Source organism: Onychostoma macrolepis, chromosome 03, assembly GCF_012432095.1.
Source record: "Onychostoma macrolepis isolate SWU-2019 chromosome 03, ASM1243209v1, whole genome shotgun sequence".
Lineage (NCBI taxonomy): Eukaryota > Metazoa > Chordata > Actinopteri > Cypriniformes > Cyprinidae > Onychostoma > Onychostoma macrolepis.
This window is the reverse complement of record NC_081157.1, coordinates 27,427,714-27,447,805: the sequence shown is the minus strand read 5'-3', so window position 1 is coordinate 27,447,805 and position 20,092 is coordinate 27,427,714. Positions and strand designations below refer to the sequence as shown.

The 20,092-nt window shown below is 36.1% G+C and overlaps 1 protein-coding gene across 7 annotated transcripts in view; it reads left to right on the top strand.

The window, feature by feature from the left end:
- Positions 1-618: 618 nt before the first annotated feature.
- The window catches only part of mrtfbb (myocardin related transcription factor Bb), a 40,457-nt gene continuing 20,983 nt past the window's right edge, over positions 619-20,092 (top strand). For 2 of the 7 annotated variants that reach the window (XM_058770617.1, XM_058770612.1), the window contains exons 1-4: positions 619-758; positions 8,771-8,835; positions 10,246-10,447; positions 13,175-13,412. In XM_058770617.1, coding sequence (XP_058626600.1) covers positions 13,259-13,412 — 154 coding nt within the window. In that variant the 5' untranslated portion in view covers positions 619-758; positions 8,771-8,835; positions 10,246-10,447; positions 13,175-13,258. Of the gene's footprint in view, positions 759-8,770; positions 8,836-10,245; positions 10,448-13,174; positions 13,413-18,495; positions 18,714-20,092 lie in introns of those variants that run through there. The other 5 variants (XM_058770614.1, XM_058770616.1, XM_058770613.1 and 2 more) reach the window with 5 other exon arrangements.

Below are 20,092 nucleotides of genomic sequence, written 5' to 3'. Positions count from 1 at the left end.
AATTCAGTGTATATTTATTGTATTATTATTATTCATACTTATCTTAGTTCATTACTTTATCTTATTTTTCTTTATGTAATTTTGACTGTTTATTTGCTGAGCCCACTTGGACCTGTGACAGACATTTCGAAGTAGGGTAAGGTTCACATCAGGGTCTGTAACTGATATGAGCTCATGAATCTCTCAGCAGCACACTTATAACCAGTCCTATGACATTAAAAGCCTAAAATTATTTAATCCAGAACATCTTTCTATAAATACAGGCCTATTTAAATAGAATCTATAAAATCATCTTTAATACATTTCAGTTAATAATTTTCATCACAGAGATTTCAGTTTAACGTGATTTGACTAAATCACATAAGTGTGCGCATCAGAGAGATGGAAAATCTCTCCTTAGCAGTGTAATATCACTTTTTTATATATACATCTCTGGGCATTATGTGCACTGCTGTGTAGACTTATTTACGTCTATGTTTCAGAATAAGATGTTATGTTAATTACTATATGAATGACTTTTATTCAGGTTCGTGATTGCATTGAATGTTGATGTGGTGTCAGTGACTTCGGAAGTGTTGTGTGAAGGGTTAACACGACTTCATTACATCACCGGCTAAACACAATAAGAGCGGCCATCTTTACCCACAGCAACAACTGCTACTCCAGCAAAGAAAGAAAATAAATGCCCTGTCGGAATTGTATTGTATTCTGGATGTGTCATCAAAGGGAACGCGTTTAAATTGGAAGCCAAACAAGCGGTAAGATATTTAATACAGTTTCATATGTGTGTTTCTATAAGATGTAGCTGCCGCACGTATGAGGGAGTGAATGACACTCCAGTCATTGTAATACACTGCAAGAGACACTTTGTATATGAAATACCTGCGCGATCATTCAGAATAATGAGTCACAAACTGAATCTTATCTAACAGAAGGACTGTTATACGGGTTATTATTATTTTTTTTTTCTGATATTTTCTCTGCTGAAACAGTGTCATGTCACTTTTTCAGAACTTTTTAGAGTAATTTTAGGGAATAATTTAGAAGCACCATTACATTGATAATAGTGGCGTCAGTTCACTGTTATAGAAAGTTCATTGATATTATACATTATGTGTATAATATTTAAATTCATGTAAACTTATTGTATGAATATCAAATCTAAATTTTACATGTATACATGTATTTAATGTTTACATGTAAATGTACATCTACATTTACACTTGAATTAAATTTTGAATGCTTGCATGCATATCATTATACACTGGTTTTATTCAAGAATAAAATCACCCTGACTACTGTTAGGATACAACACAAATAATTTGTAAGGACTGTAAACTGAAATATAGCTTCTAAAAGCAACAACGACACATTTCCACTTTGTAGAAAAGTCATTTTAGATAAATGCATCCGCTGAATTAATAAATTGTGTGCTTCACTCCAACTCAACAGGTGTGAGGTCACAGAGTGCATTTTGAGTCGAGTATTTTTTTTTTTTACCATAAACAAGTGAAACGGTCTTGAGAGTTCATTAAAATTGTTAAGCATGCACACACTCTTGGCATTATGGGTGTGTCTGCAAGGCAGCATTGTTGAGTGTTCCCATGTAGCCACCTTTAGCTTCAGTTTGATTTGTGTAGAGGTGTGGTGCCTAAAACACTCCCAGTGTTTACTGCCACAGGCCTGACCAATTACTCTCTACTGCTGGTAGAAAATCCTGAATTAGCCCAGCTTTATGCCTAAATATAGTATGGACCGTAGGCCACCTTTTCTTGCAATATTGAATATGTTAATATTGACCTACAATATCATTGTACACTTACAGTAATACTGTTATTGTGTTTCTGTCGATTGGCCGTCATTGTAATCGAGAAGAGCATAACAACCACCCAGGACTGGATGAACCAGATTGTTATTATTGATATTTATTTAAGCTTGTCATATTAATGGAAATATATCAGGCAAACTAGACCAACAGAATTGTCAAAATGGTGAATGTGTGTTATGATTTAAGAATAATATTTGCAAGCAGCTCTAAAATGGTAGAGCCACGTGTTTTAATTGTTTATCCATATGCCAGTTAGCCTGCATAGCTTCAAATGCCAACTTATTTTCACAGCTTCTCGGCTCACGTTTTTGTATTTAATCTATAATGATCAAATATTATTCTCTGAACAACATAGTCTCTTCTCACGTAAATATAGCTCATGCTATGGACGTTGACTTGAAAAATAAAGTTTTCTTTATTGATGACAGGCTGAATCTTGCCCACCGCAGGTGTCAGTTCACCACAGCATATTTCACATGCATGTGTCCTCCGTCAAACAGCGTGTGCTGAAAAGATGAATGGTGAGGACTGTTCTCTGTCTGTGAATTAATTTAAAGGAATTCTTTGACTTTGTGTAAAACAACGGGCAGTGTTTTGATGCTACCCTCCATCATCTGGTCAATGTCCACATGTCTATAGTTAAGACGGGACCTTTAGACTACAGCTGGACTTGAAAGTTGTAGGTCCTGGTATTTATAGTGGCTGTAAGCATGATGTGTCCCTGGTGGTCTGGACATTGTTTTCTTAATCTGCTGCATTGCCTGTTTGACTTAAAGTGTGCGGCCTTAAGCTTGTTTTCGTTACCTGTTATCATCGGGTAAATGTTATTTTGTGCATTAGAACTGTAGTTTAAAGTTCACAAATAAGAATGAGGTCATTGCTTGAGTAGATATCACTGTTCCGTTAAACTAAACATCTTCCTGGCTTTTTTTAGTTCATATTTCAAACGGATGCCTCGTAAAAAGAGAATCAGGACAAGTAAGTTTCCCCCCGCTCACATGACACAATAACATTCCACTGAGATGTCATGTGATGCGACCTCACAGGCTTTGATGCTGATGAACCAGATTCATATCCAAGCTCAGGTGTCCTTAGATCAAAAGCCGTCAACGTAATTAGTAAGTCAGCACTGCCAACCAAAATTTAAGCTTCTCAAATGGTCAACGAACTTGTGTGGGATGCGGTCTGATAAGACTGCGCAAAATGACATGTCATATATCTGTTCTCTCTGAACCATCTCCTTTTAATATATTACAGAATGGGAAAGTGTTGTCAGTATGTATTGTTAAATAATATAAATATCGTCTGCCAAATCAAAGTCATTTGGTGCAACTTAATGCAGGAAAATGACGTAAAACAGGAAATCTCTTAAATTATCAGATGATTTTATTGCATGACAAAGTTCAGGTTGCAAAATGTTATGTGGTGTGACTCCCCAAAAATTAATGATATATGATTTACATTTTTTTATTTCCTTGAATATATTTAAAGGACTAGCTCACCCAAAAATGAAATGAAAATGTATTCTCCTTCAGGCTATCCTGATGTAGATGAGTTTGGACAAATTTAGCACGTCACTTGCTCACCAATGGATCCTCTGAAGTGAATGTGTGCCATCAGAATGGAGTCCAAACAGCTGATAAAAACACAATAATCATAATAATCCACACGACTACAGTCCATCAATTAATATGGTGTGAAATGAAAAGCTGCATGTTTGTAAGAAACAAATCCATCGAGGCGTCTTCATTTCAAGCCATTGTTTATGATGTAATGCTAATTTCTCCAAATCTGTTCTAATGAAGAAACAAACTCATCCACATCTAGGATGGCCTGAGGGTGAGTAAATATTAAGCAGATTTAAATTTTTGGGTGAACTATTCCTTTAAATGTGCCAAATGTGTCTCCGATATCTACATAGAAGATATGTGGCCTAGGTAAGGCCAAAAATTCTCCAGAAACAATTTTACATGTGCATTTAAAACCCTAGGATTTGTCCCTAGAATGAAATGGTCTGTTATTACCTTATTTGGAAGGGTCATGATTAATAATGTTGATTGGCTGTTTCACATTGAGGCTCATTTCAGTAGCTCACACAGCGAAAATATATATTTCAATACTTTTTCGCGCAGTTATATCGTTGGGTAATTATACTGTAAATAAAACGCGGGCATCAGGGAGCCACTATTAATATGCTGGGCAATGAAACTGCTTTGATCGCTTTTTAGTTTCACTTTCACGTTCAAGATTTGCAATCGCACATACTGGTTATACCACATGACATTTTACAGTCATGTTAAACCTTTGTTGAAAATTTAAATCTTAATGCTGTGAAAAATATGAAAATTGAATATAAAAAGGTTTTAAAAACCACATGAATACATAGAAGTAGGCACATAGATCTTTAAAATATTTTTTTCATATTTTATCTTGAAAACTATTTTGTCATTGACCCATCTGTCATTGTTCCAGTTTGTTGAAGTGGAGAAACTGTAGCACTGATGTCTCGTGTTGATATGTTTGTTTACCCAAAAAGAACGCCATGAAACCGCTTATTTCATCACTCTGGCCATTGTTCGAAATGATCAACAAGTTTATGTCATTGTTTGCCACATTGTTGCTTGATGAAACTGGTAAGCTACCATGAATCAGACTGCCAAACATCTGCTGTTCTGAAAAAGATGCATAAGGTCTGTGCTAATGTAGTTTCAAGGAAATCTCATAAAAACATATTGTAACTGCATGTCTTGCTAATTGGGTTGAATCATATTGTCAAAAATGGCAAGTAGATTCTGAGAAGTAATTGTATGGTCACGTGGGAGCCAGAGAGCCCGCTTTTAAATTGCATCCTTGATGAGCATCACTTTTAAGTAAATCTGCATCTTTTGGTGATTTTAAATTCAATCAAATAAACCCCATCAAATGCCAAGTGGTTGACAGCAAGCTATTTTGATTTCTGGTTTATTGATCCCTCGCTACTGACTCCCTGTGCTGGGCCAATGGCATGAGGGGAAGTGGGATGGGCAAAGGCCATGTGCGCTGTGCTCAGGGACAGCCTCTTGGGAATTAGCTGGCTTTCTGGGAAAGTTAAAAATGTGGGATCATTTTTGGGAATGGTAAAGGAATTTTCCCCCTTCTCTTTCCTTTCCTCACTCAAGCAGCTCTCACAGTGTTTTCTTTGTGCTGACTCCTGATGCCTGCGTTCTCCACGCACACATGGAAAAGCGTTGGAGGGGTTTCTTTTTTATTTCTGATGCTTATTCTGGCCGGTCTCACAGCTATATTTAGCAGCACAGCTGACCCCCTCCAGTTTACTGTGGATGAGTCATTCAGTGTTTGTGTGAAGAGAAGTTCTCATTGTGTAGTAATGCGGTAATACGGCCATAATATGTCGCGCCAAACACCACTTGGATCGGTGTTTGGACTTGACAGAACAACTGTTAACTATTTTAATAAACCCAATTGAGAAACTCACCTAGGATTTTTTCCATTTAACATAACAGACTCCATTAAGAGACTTCAGGCTGGAATACACTACACAATTTTTGCCCTGATTTGAGTTGACGATAGTTCCCGAAAGCCAGAAGCAGTGTAAAGATTTTGGCCAGTCGGAATTGACAGATTTCACAGAAAATTGCGTAGTTTATGATGGTTTTGTATTTTTCATCTTCAGACTTTGATTTTATCCAGAGATATTCTATCAGAGAATATTTTGAGCCGGTTTGAGGACACACATTGTTTTCATTTGCAGCAAGCCGCATGGTTCTGTGGGGCTTTGTTGTGTTCAGAACAGCTTGAATATCTAGTGAGCGATACTCAGCTGTTTAGTGTGTTATGTTTTTCTCTGAAAACAATGAGATTATCAGATTATAATTGTATATCCATTCATTTGTTTTTTTCTTTACAATAAAGTTGTCTGTTTTAGTAGATTGTGTAACAAAAGTCATGATCAGGTCAACACGCATTGAGGTACAAAAATAACTGCCCAGGTATCGGCTCTATATCGGTATTGGCAGATACTCATAATTTTTGGTATCGGGATCGGTTCTGAAAACGTGGTCGAGCCACCCCTATAATATACACGTTTTCAGAGGTGTATGAAAACCTTGCATAATGGATGTTATGTTTTGATTGCCTTAGAATTAGCAATTTCTAGCTACATACACCACGGGTCCCCTTACATGGAAGTTGCTATTTTCCATCACCATGTTTCTACAGTAGCCCTAAACTGACACCCTACTCTACAGAGCGCATTTCGTCACCATGTTGTTCTTGCGAATAAAATACTGACACAATGATGAACCAGTAACAATAATATTCGCAGTAACATTGGTTTACTGAATAATAATAAAATAAATATAATTCCTTAATTTTATCTTTGTAAAGAAACCATCGTCTCAGACGACGACATCTTTGTCCTGTGTCGGCCTCTGTAGCTTCTCTATGTGCAATATGCAACCTCACCACTAAAATTTACACACTTCACCTTTAAATAAATCATGCAACATGATTAACTCTTTGCAGTTGTCAATTTACTGGTATTTGCATAATTATTTAGGGCCCTATGATTTTTGCGATATGAAAAACATGGACGGAATCGTGAACTTCAGTCATAAAACAGAATTTATAACGCAGAATGTCATGGAATTTGACATTTTAGATGGATACATCAAAAGTAGTAAAACGCGATATAGACTTGTCAATTCATGAGCATTTTACCATTTCTTTCGAGTAAAACAATTGTCATATCTCATACAAACAGAAACCTAAAGGTCTTCACAGCAACCCGTCAAATAAAAGTTTGGTTTAACTTGAAGAAACCGTGTCGGAAATATTACTTAATGTAATGATGGTACTACTACTAATAATAAAATGATTATTAAAACATTATTTTTAAAGGAATATTTACCAGAAAAATGTTTTTACCAGTTAAATAAATCACTACTTTTTTAATATAAAGTCAATTAATTAGAGATGCTTTTGATAATTAATATTTAATGAAACAATTAAAATGGAATCCAAAATTTGGTAAAACTGAATTTGAGGAAAATAAATTAAAAAAAAAAAAAAAAATATATATATACATATACATATACATATACATATACATATACATATACATTTACATTTATTTAAATTTAATAATTTAGTTTGGGCCAAATATTAAATTTTTTGGTAAACATTTCAATAAATTGCTGTTTAATATTGTAAGATTCATGATTTCAATTAATTGACGAATAAAATTTATTTAACCATTAAAACGTAGTCTAGAAAAATTAAAATGGAAAAAAAAACTGAATTTGGGAAAAAATAAAATGGATTTCATAGGGCCCTAATTATTTAAATCACACTCATCCCATTTTGTGCTTGACATGGTTGTGATCGTTGCTAATTTGTGCTGTTCTTGGTAGATTGCATTGGTCATTATGGAAATTAGTTGCATCTGTGTTCTTTAATTTGCGCATTTTCAGTAGATCATCAACAGAACTTTCCACTCCCATCGGCAATCCCTTTTTTCTTTTTTTCCAGCTTTCATTGCGAAATGAATGTTTTAAGTCTATTACGGCGTGTGATTTTATATTAGTTTAAATTTCAGCCACAATCTCCCCCCGTATGGAGAGAGAAGTTGTTTACACTGACTTCTCAGTCATGCACATCTTCACTTCCTATTCTAGGTGGAGTGAAAATGCATCCCAACGCAAAGAATCCAGTGAACCGACCATTGAGTTTACTGGCAGTCAGCGGTGCAGTGATGTCCCCATTTTGCCTGAGTTTCCACTTCAAAATCATATATGTAATTCTGTTTGAGGTTTCAAAATTGTGCTGGATTAAGATGAATTGTCATAGTGTCACTGAGAGGGGCTTACCGCTGATCCTTAGCGAGAAAACAGCCGAAAGTCTTTCAACTCAGATGAATAAGATTGAGAGCAGGGAATCTGAGTAGGCAAGAAAGCCAGCCAAGGCTTAGTCAAGTCATCGGAGCTTGTGTGTCTGGAAGAGTTAAGACATTCATCAACCTGTTGTTTTTAATTTGCACAAGATAACAAGATCACAGTGTTCACTGAGTCACTTAATCTGCTTTCTCTGCTCTCCATTGAAAGCAGTTGTGAACTCAACAAGAATGAAGTCCTCAAGTCCACATATTTAGGATATTTTATGCGTTCATCAAAGAAATCAATAATAATAGATGTGGAAGATGAAACTGGTGAATATTTCTGCAGAGGGGATCAATCACCATTTTTGAAAGAAATTAATGCTTTTGTTCAGCAAGGATGCATTAAATTGATCAAAACTGACAGTAAATAAATTACAATTGTTACAGAAGATTTCTATTTCAAATAAATCTGCTCTTTTGAACTTTTCTATTTATCAAAGAATACTGAAAAAAAAAATGTACAACAGCTAACTGTTTTCAACATTGATAATAATAATAATAAATGTTTCTTGAGCAGCAAATAATCATATTAGAATGATTTCTGAAGGATCATGTGACACTGAAGACCGGAGTAATGATGAAAAAAATAATCACAGAATTTCAGTTGTGCCGTAGAGAGCAGCAGCTGAATGTTTGTCTTGTGCTTTAATGAATATTAATGTCCTTGTTTGCGGAGGTTGTGTTTGAAGCTTGAGTGCAGACTCTCATAAGCTTGTTTTCCATATCTCTTGATGGCCTCTTCTGTGGAGTGGCACACATCCATAAATATCTGTCATCCTATTGTTTAGCTATTAATCAGCACACAGGCAGATTAGCGTTTCTACAGCAACTGCATTGATTAGGTGCAAACCAACCCTTCCCTTTCCTTGCCCTCTTCTTCACGTGCTGTTTTGCAGCCGGATGAGGTACAAAGTTTATGCTTTTACCTATAGAAAACTGCTATGTCACTTCGACCTGCTGTTGTTCGGTTTCATCTTATGACAGAATATTCCTTTTCTGTTTCACAGGCACCATGACCTAGTGATCTTCATAAGGAGCATTCATTTCACAAAGCAACCTTCTCTTTTGACAGGTAAATCATCTGCAAGGACAGATTAGAATTAAAGGGTATTGTGCGGGAGTTGTCATTTTTATCTGAGCAAGTTGTAAAGCTTTTTAATAGCATAAACTGGTTTTCTTTGGTCTGTTGTCCACCATGGTGTATTTTATTTAAAGGGAAGTAGAATTACTAATGATTTTAATGTAGCCCATTGTAGATTTCATTCAAAAAGGATTTAATCATTTGAACGAGCAGTTAGGATTAAAATGACAGTTGTAAGTTAAATTGGGATGGATTTTTATGATTGATATTGCATGATTGATTGTTGCATGAAGCTTTGTATTATGACACTATTTATTCATCTCTTAATTTATTTAATTTTATGTTTATATTTATAAATTCAATTATTTTATGTATGTGTATATTATTTATTTACATGCATACTAAAAATATATGTATATGTAGGACTATATATAATGTTTACATTGGCAAAATAATACACATACATGTGTGTGTATACAGTCAAACCAAAATTTATTCAGGCACCTTCAACATGTCTCACATTATCAGTTTATTTGCTATAGTACAGAAAATGGTAATAAAGTATGACAAGTTAAACTGTGACAGAACAAATTCATCTTAATGTCAGATAACTTTGATAGGAAAGTATGTAATGAATTGGGTTGAAAAGCCGTCAGCTGTTAAATTTAAGTACACAATTAGATAATACCAATTTAGGTCAACCAATTACCAAGCAATGCTTAATTTTGTTCAGTTTGTGGTGTGAAAATTTGCAGTAGCAATTAAAGCAAAAAACACTTAAGCAAAACATGGTCAGGCCAAAGTGTCTTAATAATTTTTGTTCCCAGATATCTATTTTACTGGTAGTCCACTGTATGAAGAATTTTTAGGTATGATGTGTCACCGTTTACATAACATAGCATAATATAATATATTTACATAATATAGTTTATATTAAAATATAAGAATATGAATATACATGTCAATATTTACTGTGTGTGTATATTTATTATGTATATATAAACACACAGTACACATTCAAGTTAAATCGATAAAATCGAATGTGTAGTTCATATCGACTTGTTTGAATGAAAATCGGTTTTCTCTTTAACATCCGCCGATGCTCCCGTAGTTCCGAATATTTCAATACTTTCTCTCGCAGTTTTATCATTGGGTAATCATCATACTGTATATAAAATTGCGGGAATCAGGGAGCCGCTATTATTCCAGGCATTGAAACTGCTTTTGAATGCACGATCGCTTTTTAGTTTCACTTTCACTTTCGAGATTCGCGATCGCACATACTGCGGCAGTACTTACTACACATTTTACAAGATTTGATGTTTGTCAGTGGTGTTCCAAGATCTGCAAATCAGTTGTCATCATCCTCAGTCATCTCTCCTTACTCTGTTTCCACTATAGAAAAGTGAAGCGAAACCAATTTTTTGGTTTTGACTGAAGTCCCATTCGTTTACATGGAGAGGGCGGGGTTTATGACCTGTACTGCAGCCAGCCACCAGGGGGCGATCAATGAGCTCGCAGCTTTTAAGGACAAGTGAGACACACCCACATCAGACGCAGAACAAACAACACCCCCTGCAAAGTGTGTCTGTTGCTAGCAAAGGTAGCAGTTTACTGCAGCACCTCAAACAGAGGCATTCTGCTGAGTAGGAGAGATGTTGTGCCCTACGAAATGAACAAGACCGCGGCAGCACAAGCACACCAGCCAAAAAACAACCTACAGTCACTGATATTTAATGCTGTTGAATGTTTTGTTTGCACTTAATCAGAACTACCTCCTATCTACTGAATAGCAAGATGTTTAAACTTGTGTTTAAAGAAAACGTATCAAAAAGGGTCACATCATTCTATGTTATGTTACGTTTTCTCTGTTTACAATGGCTGGGCCTGCCATCTTGTCTTTTTGGCTTGTTGTTTCTGATTTCACTTTAACCCCAAGGGGGAAATCCAGATCAAATCCCAGAAGGGAAAAATCAAAACAAAATAATTATAACTTGTTTTGAACAATTTCTTCGTCATCTGCAGATTGATTTTAAGTAGGTGGAAAAAAATCGATTTAAATCGTAAATCGGATTTGTTGTGAAAACATTCTTTTTTTAGGCCATATCGCCCAGCCCTGGTACACCATGGTTATATTTTGTATGCTGCACCACTCAAGTGCTCCACATCACGTTAGCATTGTAATAATGTCACAAGAGCTTTTTATTTATGGCGGCTGTTATAGAAACTAGATAAGACTTTTTTTAGATAACCGTATAGTGGGCAGAGGATGTTTTGAACACTTGTGCCAAGTCAACGCCAACCCGTAATCACTCATTGGCTGTCGTGAGACTCATGGCTTCAGAACAAAAGCATGTACCCGTAGGGATGCGCCTGTGCTTGTTCTCAGCAATGCTGAACTGAAGTCTCCAGAGAGAAGGGCACCACCATGAGAAGGCGGTGGGTGTTTTCTGGGACATCAGCGAAGCAAGAGTCTTCTTTCACAACAAAACAAACCCTCTTTCATATGGGTTTTTTTGTCCAGTCCATCACATTGCACATAGGCAAACCTCCATCCTTCCACTGAGACTAAAATCTCTATGTGAAGCAATCCAGACCGACTCTGTCAGGGTAGAATAAGCTGATGCTGTGGTTTTGCCAAACTCCACTTTGTCTTCAGCTTGGCATGGATGGATAGAACGGCCAAGTACAGGATTAGTCTTTGACAGGAGCATTTGCATAGCTGGATACCTATAGCTCCATAGCCCATCAGTCTGTCTGTCTGCTCTTATGCTGCCTCTTTAGTTCTCATCCTTCTGGAAAAAGAACAGACTGAGCTTTCTGAGAAGACATCATGCACAATGCATATCAAATTCATTTTATAGCATTCCAAAGAGAAGCATATGTCTTCATCCTTTCAATAGAAGAGTCTAAGAATCCAATTAAGTGAAATGTTGAGATATATTTGATAAACTAATCAAAAGATTGAAACTTTTTTTTCTACTTGCATATTTGTAACCCTTCAATATTTATTTATTTATTTATTTTTCATTGCATTAAAAATTTCAAACCAAAATGCATATGGAACCAGATAATGATAGAGCTTTATTATGAATTAGCTTCACATTTTCGGAACCATTCTTAATTATTGATTGAACTTTATATGGACAGAAGTCTGTCTTTGTCGCATATTTATGTATAGGCTAATATACCACATATATCATATACAAATATACAGCACTTACACCGTTTTTTGTTTGTCTGTGTATTGTGTAGTCCAAATAATTTTGGAGCCACCGAATCGTGAAAATTTACATTAAAGTGTTCGCTAGTTATTTTTTATAACATTGTATTGTTGAAATGCTAGAAATAATGTAATTAAGAAATATCAGTTCAGCATCCCAGTAATAGAACTACAGCCAATAAAATGTCTTTAAAGCAGTTTTTTTAAATGGAATGTTTTATTTTTTTCTTAGATTTAATAGACTTTGAAATTGTAAATGCAAGGCAGGTTAAAATACGTTTTAGTTATGGGTATTTAGCCTAACTAGGGCAAGTCACTAATGTGCATCACTAGTCTGCATCACTTTTAGCATAACCACACATGTATTCCTGATATGTTGATCATAAATTTGCAGTGTGACATTGAATTTTACATGTCTTGTACTTTATGGAGCCCTGTGGTCATTTAAAATATTTAAATCTCCATGTCTTAACCATGAAATGTGGTTACATATATTTTCAAACGCAGTACATTGCAAAATTAGATCGAGCAGCAGATATTACAGACAAAGTTGTCTGAAGTGGCCTTTCTGTGTACTAGGATGTAAAGCATCTGTCAGAATAACACATTAAACAGCTGGGCCAGACGTGCTGCCTGGATATACTCCCGTATAACTTGTCTTGGATTGGAGCCACAACAAGACTTGTACAACTTGCACTTTTAAACATCAGCCATAAGGATTTAAGAGCTTTCTTTTATAGGTTAACTGGGAGGACCATCAAACGTACTTGAATAAATACATGGGAGTGGATGGTTCAAGGTTGGGAGGTTGGCTGGTCAGATTTCGATCAAGCTATTAAAAGAAGAGCTTATTTTTAAGTGTACCATCACCAATTTACAACAAAATGTATCTTGGATATCAGCAATGTGATACAAATGGATATATTAACCTTTGAGCCACATTCCTGGCCCATTTAAAATTTATTATCAATCAACCACATACTAGTAAATTAGTTTTGCCACCACACCCCAACAACAACAACTTTAAGCTCCGTTAGGGCTTTCTAATGTTTACGAGGGCTGCAAAACACTTGAAAGCCTTTTGTTTTTTCCCTGTTTTTCTGGCAGAGTGTAGTCCGAGATTCCCGCCAGTCGTCTGTACCGCTGTGGTAGTTTCCAGGGAGAGACCCTCGCCTCTCCCCCTGAGGAGATATGGAGCCCCAGGAGAGTCTGGGAGTGGAGGGCGACTCGGGCGCACTGGGGGCTCTGGTGCCGAGCCCACGGAGCGAAGCGGTGACCCATGACCTGGAGGAATTGTCTCTGCAGCCCACTCAGAGCCTTCCACCCATTAAAGAGCGCAAGAACGGTGAGTAAGCCCATTTGGTCAGGCCCGTAGGCCATAACTCTGCTCCCAAGCTCCTATTTCCTCCTCATCCGTTAAACTACCGCCCCGATTTGACACTGAGAAAATAAGGCCTGCCAGAAGGTTGAGAAATTTGTTTGTGGTAAGACGTTGGGAACTGCACAGGAATTGCGTGTGAATGCCAACATGTAATCATGTCTTAAGTGCTCCCTTTAACTCTTTTCCAAAGTGTTCTTGGCTCATGTTAGGGTGCACGACTGGTAAGCTAATGTGATAGATTTTGCGTCAAATATGATTGCCTAAAGCCTCAGATATAGAGGATTCTTAGGCTTGCAGTCATGTTGTGGTTTTCGTTTGGCTGAAACTCAAAGGAACAGTTCATCATTCAGAAATAATCATTATTTTTTTCTTTATACACCCTCATTATGTTCCAAAGCTCTATGACTTTCTTTCCTTTGTGGAACACAAAAGGTGGATTTTTGGGCCACTTAAAGTAATGAAAATAATTTAAAAATACAGTAACGTAACATTCTGTACAATACCTATAAGATGATCTATGGCTCGTAACAGATAAATGGCAGATGTTTGAGTTCTTTACTATTTTGTCTAGTGATGCACCATAAGTTCGCCAATCAAATATTCATCCAAAACAGCAAATAAATAATAATAATAATAATAATAATCCGGCTTCAGTTTTGTAAGGCTGAAAAGTAATTATTTAAATATTGTATATATTTACAGTAATTAACAAGTCTCAGATGACGAGTTTGAATGTGTCAGTGTCTATTTCAAGCACATGAAGTGGATAAACGATAACGAAATATCAAGAGTCAGCTGATTGTCGAAGAACTTTACTATGACAGGTTTAATTTATTGCCTGTGAAGAACAGCGCAAATGGTAAACGGTTACCAAATTACCCATTCAATTTTTTATAAAACCTTTTTTTAGAATAAAACATTGAAAACTAAAATCTGTTATTTTAATTATGTATTTCCAATAATAGCATACAATTATTAATTAGAAAAATCTCTATTATCAGTTAACCAGTATGATGCCGATGTATAAGTGAATGAGGACTGGGTCTCTCAGGCTCAAAATATGTCAAATAAAAACTGCTCTATGCAACATCCTCCTAGTGCCTTCATGAGAGAAATGGCCATGTTTGATTTATGAACAAATTGTTCTTTTGAGTGTTTTTGTTATTTTTTGTGAATCCATTTATTTCACAAAACCAAATGATTTGTTTCAATCAAGTCCCCATTAATTATTTTATAGAAAACAGCAACCAGGCATTATTTAAAATTTTTCTTTTTGCACTCCAAGGAAGAAAGTCAGTCAAAAGGGTTTGTAAAGACATGAGCGAGTAGTCTTTTTTTTTTTTTTTTTTTTTTTGTTTTGTTTTTTCTTTTTTTCCTTTTCAAGTGAACCCGTTTCTTTGCATTTGGCCATTTTAAAAAGTGATGTTGAATTCTTTGAGTCACTCTGATGTTATCGTCTTTTCCTTCTGTCTGGCTTTCACATTCCTGTCCAAAGTTTCATTCTGGAAATGTTTTAGTGGTGTATGGACCCTAATAAGACTGCACTAAAGGGATGGCCCAGTGGGTGGAATGGCAGTAAACCTTTCCGAAGTACACTTTGACATCTATCCGACCGCAGAAAGAGTTCATGTGCCTCCCTACGGACATCATTGCCCTTGAAAATGTCATTGTGTCCTCAGGCTGCTGGGTAATTTAGTGCAGAAGGGAAGTAAACAAAGACCCCACCAGGCATGTGTGTATTTCTGACCCCACTACATGACTTTCTTCATCTCATCCTGTGTCAATCAGCAGTTTCTCAGGGTTGTTGCATTGAAATAGATATGAAACTGACTCATTTAGACACTTCAATACTTAACATGACCTCAGAATTACCGTTTATTTGCTGACTTCTGCAAATGTCTAGAGTTATTTTTATCAAGTGCTGCTTGTACTGTATGCTACAACATTTGCTGCTTGCTAAATATTTTGCCAAAATGCAGACAACATTACAAATTCCATTAGTTTTTCAGTTGTCTTGGTTGTGCATAAAAGTCCTCATGCCAAGGATCTCTTGGTTATTAGGGGATTTTTAATAATATATATATTTATTTTTTAAATAATTAGACTGGGGGTTGGATTCCACAGACCACCGAATATAATGATGTTTTCCTAACATACAAAGGTAGCTGTATATTTGAATGTTTATATATATATATATATATATATATATAATATATATATATATATATATATATATATATATATATATATATATATATATATATATATATATATATATATATATATATATATATATATATATATATAAATATAAAATATTACTTGAGAAAATAGTTTAGTTGTATTTGTTTTCTGTCATCTGAGTATTTTTAGATCTATAAACCTGAGGAGAAGCTTGAAGTATAGCTGTCAATTGTGCTTAATCTCATGATTTGTGACCGTCTTTAGACAGCAGAATGATACTGTCAAATGCAACTGTTTTTTTTTTATTTATTTGTTTATTGTTTTTGTTTATATTCATTTATTTTGTCCAGGATTTTTGGTTATGGATATGGCCAAGATGTTTTACTTTGATACCGGATAGAAATGTGTTCAAGGCAAAGGTGTTAGCAAATCTTTGAAGAGGGGATTGGTGGCATTGAAAACCCAAACCAATCGACCACAGTTATGAATTTTGGGGAGCACCACCCACAGTGTCATGTGGTTACAGCCCTGGTACAAGGTGTACTTCATGAGAACATAATGTGCAACAGACCACCTCATAACATTCAGCATAAGATGATAAACTTGAAAGAGACTCGCAATAAATCCTAATACAAGGCATTTCTTTCAGCTTTTTATCAGCTTCAATGTACGAAGTTATGAGTTTGAGTAAATGTCATTTATCAGAATAACTGCATAATTAAATACCTTTAAAGGAACACTCTTTTCTTGTATTTTCTCGTAATTGATTCCTGCTCGCTGCTGCCTAAAGATATTATGAACTCATAGGTTTTGTTGCACTGGCCAGAATCAACATGATCTGTTCCTGCTGCGGCTGGAGGACAGACCGTACCCATCCTTCCTCTTTTCAACCCACCCGTCTAGTTGTAGTGAAACTTAACGTCACCAATCTTCACAAATTCCCCTACTGAAACATTTATGACTATGTTCCCACAAGTTATCTGGAGACCTACACGTTATATTATATTGACACATGAGTCTTAGTATTGTCTCGTTACAACTGAGTGGAAATGGACTGTTTTCACACTAATCTTTGGTTGGATATGTTTGTCCAGGGAGTTCACATGAGACTCTATTGGATGGGTTATTGCTAAAATACACAGTGTCACAATATCATCCAATGGCAAACGAGTCTAAATTTAGTTAATTTATTTACTTTTTTTTTTTTTTTTTTATAAATATGATAATTAATGGTTTTGTAGTTTTAGTTTTGATATTTTAGTAAGTGCTGTTTAGATTTACACTGTAAAACAATTTTATAAAAGTTGAGCTTTTAAACTAATTCCGTGTAGAACACAAACACTGCAACCGTACGCATGCAGATGGATGTTTTTGGCTTTTACTTTGCATTTAATATAATTTATTTATATTATATTTTATTTTTTGAGTGTCCCCTTAAGGGTTCTATTTTTCAGATAGCATGCCAAGTTAATAATAATATGACTCACTTTAGGGTCATGCAGTCCAAACATATCAAATACAATAAGCGATAAAGTAAAGAAACATTTTTAAGGGGGTTAAAAGTGTCTCAAGACCCTTGTTCTGATTCACTCTGTTTAGCTGTATTTGAAAATAGGAATGCATAGCATGTAAACACTTTGTAAGGAACAAGTCCTATCTGAATATTTTCTGCAGAAAGCTAAGTTGAATAGTATTAATTTGCTGCTTTGCCTGTTTTTGATGTGAATCTGCCTCCTGTCATTTAAAAGCCGTTTAGTAAAGCGATGCTATTCTGATGCTTTTGATTGGTTCTCTTGTTTGAATTTACTGAGCAGCACATCTACCAATTACATCAATCCACATTGCCACTGAACAACCTGTCTGAGAGTTGCCACAATGGCGAGTGATTAAAATGGATTCCAGTGCTGCAAAATCAAAAATCCGAACGATCTCAAAGTGAAAATAGCTGCTAAAGTCTAATTTTGTGGTGGCTGTGCTTTAAAATGAAATGTAATTTAAATGATTAAAATTAACAGTTGAAAACATTCATTAGAAATTTAGAAAAGTAATTGAAATAGTTACACTACTTATTAAATTTTGAAAAGGGTAACTTGTAATCTGTAACCAAAGTAACCTTCCAACATTTGTTTAGGACCAATTATTTGTTCACACATCCCACTCACTAAATATGTTTTGCACATCTCTACAGACTAAACCATACACGACCACAGTGGGACTACGTTCCCTATTCCCTTCCCCCGGGACGTTCCTGTTCCATTGTGTTTAATCACTTTGGCTGATTCAGATAGGCTTTGTTTAAATATTTTCTTTCCCTCTCTGCAATATTAATCCCCAGCGACTATGAAAGAAACATCCCTGGATGTAGATAAGAAATTTAATGGCATTTTTGCTTGAATCCCCATGAGACACATAGTGCTTTATTAGAAAGGCGGATTGCTGAAATACAAATGAGAAAAATTAAATGTTGACTCTCATCTGTAAACCCTGAATATGAATAGTTTATGTCCACACTAAGTGACAGAGACAAACAGAGATATCCCTGGGGTGCTGCTTGGTTGTTTTTGTCATTTTTGTTCCATGACAACATGTTTGCAAGAGGGAAAAAAGGTACAAAATTAATGAAGTAGTGTATAATAGAAGTATGGGAAGTTGTGGTTGTATGTGTGTATATTTTTGCATTGGCTTCCTCTTTAGTGTCTAAGATTAAGTTAGCTTTTGGACTATTGTTTTTAACCAGTGTTCAGTGCTGTTGAGGGTTAACAGCTGCAGCTCTGTAGTCCCGCCTCCTGTCAGTCAGTGACGGAGCCAGAGCTGAAGTGCTGCAGAGAGCGCCGACTCTCGCTGAGAACTACACGCCCACAAACACTCACACAAGCAGTCTAGAGGCAGAACCGGTGAAGGAACTTGTCGGATCGGTCTGGAATCGAACAACACACTGGGGATTTTCCTGCCAGATCTTGCCGTTTTGCCTCGGTCCTCATTTCCCACAGCAATCCATGGGACTCCAGACACGGCAGCTCTCCAGTCCGTCTCTCCGCTCCATGGCCTGCCTTGAAGTGGAGACCTTGAGTGTCTGCAGGGGTAAATGCAAATGGTTTGAAATCTTTTTAAAATTCCATGTCCGCATGAATTAAAATGGGGAAGTTGATGCTAAACATGAGTGAAGGACACCGAATGAGGCATCTGGTAATTATTACTGGAGCACATGTTGAGAAGATCTGGAGTGGATAGAAATGTTGTTGTATCAAATAAGACCTGTGATCAAATGTCATGGAAAAAAGTGACTAAAGGGTTGGTTATGGTGAGGGTACAGGGTTTTATTTCAGCTGTCTGATGTTGGTTTCATATTTTTTTTCATATATATATATATATATATATATCATTTTATTTAATGTATTAATATCTAGGTTTTCATTCAAACTCACACCCAAACATGACCTCACCATTCAGTTAATCATTTAGCTGGCTAACCATGCCTGTTCAGGAAGTTTATCTGCTTTTAATGCCTTATGGGAGTAACACCTCTTCACAGGTTTCTTAACAATAAGACTTTCAAGTGCATGACGATATCTCTACAGCCTTCACTGTTATTAATATATGGCTTCACTTGTGAGAGTTTCAAGTGAGTTATTGGTCATTGGGATGGTTCCCATCAGTGAACCGTAAACCAAATGGTATATTCATTTATCATACAGTCTCTACAGTCCTCCGGAGCTCTGCAAGCACCCATGAAGATACAGTCATCTGTCGAGCTGCTGAAATATTGTTTGCAACAGTAATGTCAACACAGTCCAGGTCAATGTCAGAGTGTTTCTTAAACGGCTTCAGTTTAGTCAACATTAACAGGCTTGGTAGCCATAATACATCACATTCATTTAATTTACGATAGCGTCTGGTTGCGTTAAGGTGCGGTCATATTAGCGAAATTTTGAGGGCACAAAAAAGTTTGTTTATTGTCAGTGAAGCGCACACAGAAGTCCCTTTTAAACCAAGTGGCTTTCTAATAGTTGATGTGATGAATTTGATTAACTTGAACCCTATTGCAATTGAAATGACTTGATTTCACCCCCCAAAAAATGCCGAACCGTGATAAATGTGACAACTTTAAACTAAATCTTGAGAGGGTTTTAGAGAAGCGAGACATACGAGGATATAAGCTGCCTTTTGTTTATTGTACAGTTCGAGAGAGAGGCCTGGAGCCAGATAAAGGTCAGTCAGGGTTCAACAGAGAACATCAGGAATGACATCAGCTCAACAAGCACTGGGATGACTTCAGGCATGTCATGTACCGACGTACTTACGTGAAGATGATTCTGGTATTATTCTTCCATCAAGCTTCATTGGGCACATTGTTCTGAAAAAGCTGCTTGGTGGTGGCACGGATCTTGATTTGTAATGGATAACCACTTTAATATTGAAACCCACCAGAGAACCTCCTGGCGTAGATAATAATGGAAAAC